General features: G+C 39.3%; 1 protein-coding gene across 1 annotated transcript; it reads left to right on the top strand.

Moving 5' to 3' along the window:
• Positions 1-1,134: 1,134 nt before the first annotated feature.
• On the top strand, positions 1,135-2,957 carry bhlhe22 (basic helix-loop-helix family, member e22). The gene has a single exon (XM_008396264.2). It carries the CDS (start codon positions 1,313-1,315, stop codon positions 2,129-2,131), a length of 819 nt encoding a protein of 272 aa, XP_008394486.1. The 5' UTR covers positions 1,135-1,312; the 3' UTR covers positions 2,132-2,957.
• The last annotated feature ends 4,377 nt before the right edge of the window (positions 2,958-7,334 follow it).

Here is a 7,334-nt window from a genome sequence, read left to right on the forward strand (position 1 = left end):
TATATATACTAAATTTGTTTTGAATAGTAGAAGTTTAGTCTTTTTTGTTAATTTGAACTAATTCCAGTCTCTTACTTTTTTTTTTTTTAACGAATCAGTGTTTTGCAAAAAGCAGTTCACCAAAACGCCACAAGTTTGTCATTTTTTACTACGTTAAGCAACAACTCAGTCGCAAACATCCCTTTCGATAAAAAAATAAAATTATTTTGTTATTTGTGGCTCAGAAAAAAGAAGGTATCTCTTTATTATTATTATTATTATTTTTATCTCCAAAGCGTAAGTTATCTATTTATTTTAAATATATAGATTGAGTAAATAAATAAATATTTCTATCCTTTTATTTCCCCTTCTTCTGTGAATTTTTTTAGCTGCTTTTTGCACTGATGGAAGCATCAGGAGGTGTGCGCTCAATAAAAGAGCACCGCTCTTTAACAGATGTGATTTACAATTTCATCCAGAAGATGGCAGAATAAGCACAATTAATTTCCGCTGAGCGGCATTAAAAACAGACTGGTGGACGTTCAAGACAATTGACTTTAAATAAATAAATAAAATTAAAAAAATTATAATAAAGAAAAACGTATCATTGACACTTCTTCTTCTTCTTCTTCTTCTTCTTAAAAGTGAAAGTCAAAAATATTGTTTTTATAAAACAATTGAACAGCAAAGAAAGAAATTCCCCGATAAATCAGACAGTAAGTCTAATTTAAAGCGCCATTGCATTTTCTTTCTTTTCTGAACAAATCATCGAAGAAAAACAGCTTTTTGTTTGGCTTCGATCCGCTGAAGTAACTTAATTTTTATGAGATGGAGTAACATTTTTATGCAGGCCATTTCATGAACAGGATGGTGCCTGAAAACTGTTTTAAAGTCTTGTATAGACGCACACTCGCAGGATGCGCTGTGGTGTTTGTTCCAGTTTAAACCGCGTTAATTAAAACGTTAACCTGATTGGGTGTAGAGTGAGGGTGGAGGGGGGTAGGCTGTCTCAGCCCCAATAGGCGAATCCTTTTTAATAACCCGCCTCGAGATAATGATGTAAAAAGACTGAAGCGTCTTGTGCGTAACGAGGATGATGGTGGTGATCCGCGGAAGGTGAATCCAGCACAGAGAGAGAGAGAGAGAGAGAGAAAAAGAGAGAGAGAGAGAGAGAGAGAGAGAGAGAGAGAGAGAGAGAGAGACTTTTTACACAAGTCTCTTCTTCATCACCGCACCTCAGCTGACAAGAGAAGCCCCAAACTTCGCCGTTGACGCGCAAACAGAGGGAGAAACTCACTGAGAGGCGTCAGGAGTTCCCGGAACCCACCAGGCCATGGACCGGAGGATGAACCTGAACGGCGGCGCGGCAGGGGACATTTTTCACAAAACTCTCAGCGCCGTGTCCGGCAAAAAGATGGACCCGTTCAGAGCGTCTGCCGGCATGGATCTGCCGCCCAGAGACCGCCAGTCTCCAATTAGTTGCTTTGACCAAGTCGATCCTGACCCGATCCAGCCCGGTGGATTGGCTGGAAGCAGAGGGGGCACTCTGGGTCTGCCGACCGGATCTTTGTGCGTCAAGTACGGGGAGAGCGCCAACAGGACCTCGGCGGCGGAAAGCAGCGGCGGAGAGCAGAGCCCTGATGACGACAGCGACGGGCGGTGCGACATGGTCCTCCTGACCGACGTGCGGACAGCAGCCGGGGGCAAAGCTGAAGGAGGAGGTAAGAAAACCAAAGAGCAGAAAATGCTGCGGCTCAACATCAACGCCAGGGAGAGACGGAGGATGCACGACCTGAACGACGCGCTGGATGAGCTCCGGGCGGTCATCCCCTACGCGCACAGCCCGTCGGTGCGCAAACTCTCCAAAATCGCCACCCTGCTGCTCGCCAAGAACTACATCCTCATGCAGGCGCAGGCGCTGGAGGAGATGAGGAGGCTGGTCGCGTACCTTAACCAGGGCCAGGCCATCTCCGCGGCTTCCATACCGGCCACCACCGCGCTGGCAGCTCCTCCACCCGGCCTGGGCGCGTACGAGCAACCGCCCGGATACCCGTTCCCCGCCGGGGTGGCTGCGCCCTCCTGCCCGGACAAATGCGCCCTATTCAACAACGCCGCGTCCAGCCTCTGCAAACAGTGCACTGACAAGCCTTAAAACTGACCACAGAGACTACAAAGAAGCACACAAGAAGGAGAAAAACCTGACAGAAGATCGAGTAGAGACAAAAATTAACATTTTTATAATATTTACTAAACGCATTAAACCTCGCTTCTGGTTTTCTTTTTTTTTTTTTTCTGTTCGAACAACACTTGATTGTGTACATAAATCATCTTTAAAGTGCTGGTGTGAATGAAGGCCGAACAGAAGCTGAATTAAAGGCCTGTTGCTCCGTGATGGACCCTCTGTGGAGATTTCTGGGTGACCTGACAACCTGCGCGACTTTTTTTTTATTTATTTTTTTTATCCGGAGCGCAACAGCACCGACCTCACTCTGTTGCTTTCTCATGCGTTTACTTTGACTACTAAATCAAAGGCCCAGTTTTCAAAAGAACCTTCCAAGTGAATGTTTCGGACGAAGAGAGTCAAATAAAAAAAAAGAAGAAAGAAAGAAAACAAGTGAACCTCTCGGTTAGGTACTTATTTAGTTGCGAAAGCTTTACTTTCAACTCAGCGAATAAATAAATTTAAAAAAATCTGAAAAAGTAGAAAAGCATACATTTAGGTCTACAAGGTGGTTTTATGTGTCTTTTGTAATTTATTAATTTGGGATATTTATGGTATTTATGCTTGCATTGCACATTGTCGTCTAAGTTGATGTGTTTTCTGCATTTTTTTCATGATTTTTCGTTCCGATGAATCGCGCTGTCAGGTCAAGGCTTTGGTTTATTGCTGTAGATACTTTGGTTTGTTATAAGATCAAAGGGGGCCGTTTGTATGTATTTGAGTGTGGAAAAGCTTTATTAAAATATTTTGAACAACAGCAGAAACATACATATCTGGTTATTTATCCAAGGCAGTCAGTGCAACTTGAAGCAGAGAAAGGTGCTTTTAAAGTGTTTGAATGTTGTGCGCATTGATGTGTCTTATTTCACGGTTTAATCGTTTCCTTTTAATTCTGTACAAAACGTTTCAATTCACATTGAGCTCTGTCAAGCACAAGCCATTCCGATCAGACAAATTCAGATTTTAGCGCGTTTGTTACACATTCAGGGTGTTTCTGTGCGCAAATAATCTCTAGTTTCTCAAGTTTCTTGGCTCTCGTCAGGTGTCAATAATTTTCCACTCCATCAAAACTGCTTCCTTTTTTTCCCCCCCAGCTGATTTGCGCCAAATCCTTGGAGAGAAAACCAGAACAGTGATGGTTGAAAACAGATCAATCATTCTTAAAAACGGAGATCCGATTGCAGTTAAATTAATAATATTAGATCGACTTGGATTACGATGCGTAAGAGAATGTTAATGACAAAAAAAAAAAAAAAAACAGGTGATGAGAGTTGTCGCTGTAATACCTGCCTGCAGATAATCAAACCCCTCGTTTAAGGGCGATTACACCCTGTGATTAAGACATGCAATTACACCGCTGTTCAATCATTGTCGCAGTTTTGCGTCTTTAATGAGAACGCAGCTGCAGTGGCAGCGACTTTGGCCCTTTGGCCCTCCTTTTATTTTTAAAGGCCAAACGACACAATATTTCCCTAAAGTGCTGGTTATAAACATTATATTATTTTAATAGGAATCATTAGGCAGTTTAAATCAGGGTTAAAAAAAAAAGAATATAAGATAGCTAATCGTTTCTTATATATATATATATATATATATATATATATATATATAAACCTAAATGGAAACAATTATCCAGAAGATCCACAGCTCTGTTTTCATGATCAATCAACCTACTCAGGACATCAGTCATGTACAGCTATGACGGATTTACTGTCAACTCAAGAAGCTTATTTTGGCTTTAAAATCTTACTGTGTCTCCTGCTCCACTTCCATTACTGACGAAGCCACGTAAAGCTACATAAGCACGATGTAAACTGATTAGTTACTGAGCTCGCTGAGAGGAGAGTCTCACTGTGAAAGCACTAACTGTGAAAGTTGTTGTACTGCACTTTGTTTTAACACAGAAGAGCTGTTGGGGAACACAGTAGTTTTTTTTCTGTGAACAAAACAAAGGTTGTTTTCAACACAGCGATATCTAAGTGAGATCTATGTTTGAAATATAATTTTTGAAAAATTGTCTCATCTGCTGTGGGAACAAAAGTCGGTTTGCAACCTATAAGGAAAGGAGCACCAAAAAAAAAAACATACTTTACAATCCCTTTCTTCAGACTTCATGATTTGCTCTTAAGTATAATGTTTACTTCCTTTTTGTAAAACCATAATTTAGTTCAAACATATATTGGCTAATTTACAGCTTCATAGTCTGCAGGATTTTTTTTTTTAAATGTTAAAAACTTTTTTGCTAATAACAGTCTCTTTTCTACGAACAGAAAATATTGAAGTTTGACAGCTCCAATAGTTTCCCTTGAAGCGATCAAACTTTATGTAATCTTTAAAAGCAGTCGGTGATAACTTTTTGTTGAATTTTGACTGGGAATTTTACCAACACAGAAGATGCATCCTGAGGCATATGCATAAACTTTAAGCTTATGCTTAAAACGTCAGTACATTCCACTATATGCTTTTAGTTTCTCTGACTTTACCATCACGTGTATGCATTCAAGCAAAAGGAGAAAGTTATTTTTATCATTTCTTTTTACACTACAGGCAGCCCCAATTTCCAATTAAAAATCTAATAACTCTTGAGCATTTTTTTTCAGGAAATAACAGATAGTCCAGAAAGTGTTTTTAGAAGTCAAATGGTGTTAAAAAAAATATTAAGAAAAGATATGAACATTTTCAATTTTTTCTCTTTTGAAACAACCCAGAGCAAAAGGTCTCAGAAATAAATACTTGGTGAAATAATCCTGATTTCCAGTTAGAGCTTTGATGGGTGTTGCTCCATCCATCCATCCATCCATCCATCCATCCATCCATCCATCCATCCATCCATCCATCCATCCATCCATCCATCCATCCATCCAAATACTTTTTGTCAAAAATTATCTTTACCCATCTCTGTAATTATAGGGGGAAAAAAACTTTATAGGCATTACAGCAATCAAACAATTCTGATAATTCCTGACCAGGTTTTGGATGCTTCCACTGAAATTTTGAGTATTTGTCATTGATGTTGAGCTCTAAAATATTTGAGGCAAGAAGATCTCTTTGCCATCCCTGTGGAGGGAGAAACAGGTTAGGACAGGTTAGCTCCCTCCACAAATTCTCCATCAGATTCATGTTGGAACTCCAAAACATTGACATTACATCTAGTGAGAGGAAACATTTTCGTAAAAGTACTTAAGACTTACAACATTCTGGGAATTATTTTAATAGGAATCATTAAACAGTTTAAATCAGGTTTAAAAAATCTGATTTAAACTGAACAATTTGGGGGATTGTGGACAGGAAACACTATAGGATTTCCTCCTATGATGTTAAAAGTCATAAAACATTTGAAGCCATTTTTTTCAGTTTTGAAAATTTATGGAGCTTTAGTGTAAAATTAATTCAAATTTTTTTATATATAACTTAAGCAGAGCTAAAAAATAAAACAAAAGTCATTCAGGCATTTTGTCGAAGCAGAATATGCATGCATTTTGGGATCTAGATGAACGTTTGATGCCTCAGATCCCCACCGGACGGTTGTTGGCTCAAGAGTGGAAGCAACTCCAGTTGCAGGACTGCATAAAGATGTTTATTATGTTTCTTCTTTTTTTTTCTCCCCTCCTGCTGTGTAGAAACTGAGACTTCACAAAAACCATTAATTATGCAATATGCATTAATGCACAAATGAGTAAAGCATTTAACCCATACTAATACTCGCATTAGGCCACAGGGAGGAAATTCCCCAGGGGTGAGAAAGAGCCATATGTGTGGAGGAACAAACCACAGCCTTTACCAGCACAACAAAATATGTGCAAAGGTAGAGAGTCCAGAAGTCTGAGTCTCTGTATCAAACTACGAGTCACGTAGCTGGTGCTTTGGATGTCCACATGATGACCCCTGACATGTTGTTAGGAGGCGGTCTTCAAAAAGTAAAATTAAAAGACGCTTTAGTTTTATTTCACAGCAACCAGAAGAAAAAACATTGCTTTAAATCACAAGCCTATTAAAGATGAATCTGTAATAAAGGCTTTTAAAACCAGAAGCCAAGACTCATGAATGGAAATAGAAGATATAAAAAAAAAAAAAACACCCGCTTAATAAACAAGAAAACGTCCAATTTACCATATCACACTCCAGCAGGGCGCCCCCTTCATAACAGGGCTGCCATACATGCTAAGGACGGCGAACATTAAAGTCAAAATATACATAAACAGGCTGAATTGAATATCATATCAGTAACAAGCGAAACCACGCCAGCGGACTCATCCGCGCTGTGTCATGCAGTAGATATATGTGCTGCACCGGCTGAGGCACCAAATCAACCTCTGGGTGGTAATTCATTGTTGTCAGGCCACTCGTAGCATGGCATAATGTTGCCTTGTTGTTGTGCACACACAAAGCTCGCTAATAAATCTGCAGCTGAGGGGGTCAAACTAAAACCTTTTAAATGTAGTTAGACCTCCATTTTTTAGGACGTTCTGGACCACAGACCTCTTCTGTTATCATGAAGAGATTGGCTTCTAAACTGGATCTTTGGAGTATTTTTTTATGTTTTTAGCTTTTAGCAGGTCTATAATTGAGACTCCACTGGGAAATATTTCTCACATCACAATTACTGGGTAAAGAAAAACCTAACAGCAGCCACACTATCGCCAAATGTAAACTTCAGTAGTTTTACGTGACAAAGAGTAATTCAAATGATTCAAACCCAATAATGTAAGAAGTGGGAAACACTAAAAAAAAAAAAAAGCAAATCATAAAGTAGTACCGTGATCATTGTTAGCAGTTCTCACTGTAAGCTGGCCTGTTTTTCAACACGGAGTGAGTGGAATATTTTACTCCGGTTTGCGCATTAACAAAAACTGTATCTGCGATTTGTACTGATTGTATTTATTGGTTAATCATTTAAATTTATTTTGCGGAAAATATACCGATCTACAAAATACACATTCAGGCCAAATTCCCTAATAAATCAATGCCATATTCTGTCCATATATTCTGCCCAGATGCACCAGTCAGCCTCGTTCGGACTGAGCTGACCACTTTTGATTTTGACCAATTGAGATCTTTTTTTTTAAAGGACCATAAGACACATATAAAGGTAATCCAGGGTTATCCTCACTTTTGCAAAGCATCTGTCTGTAAT

This window comes from Poecilia reticulata, linkage group LG20 (assembly GCF_000633615.1).
Source record: "Poecilia reticulata strain Guanapo linkage group LG20, Guppy_female_1.0+MT, whole genome shotgun sequence".
Taxonomy (NCBI): Eukaryota; Metazoa; Chordata; class Actinopteri; order Cyprinodontiformes; family Poeciliidae; genus Poecilia; species Poecilia reticulata.

Bases quoted from the DNA above. Each gene is read 5' to 3' on its own strand.
- bhlhe22 (XM_008396264.2), top strand. From the start codon at position 1,313: ATGGACCGGAGGATGAACCTGAACGGCGGCGCGGCAGGGGACATTTTT.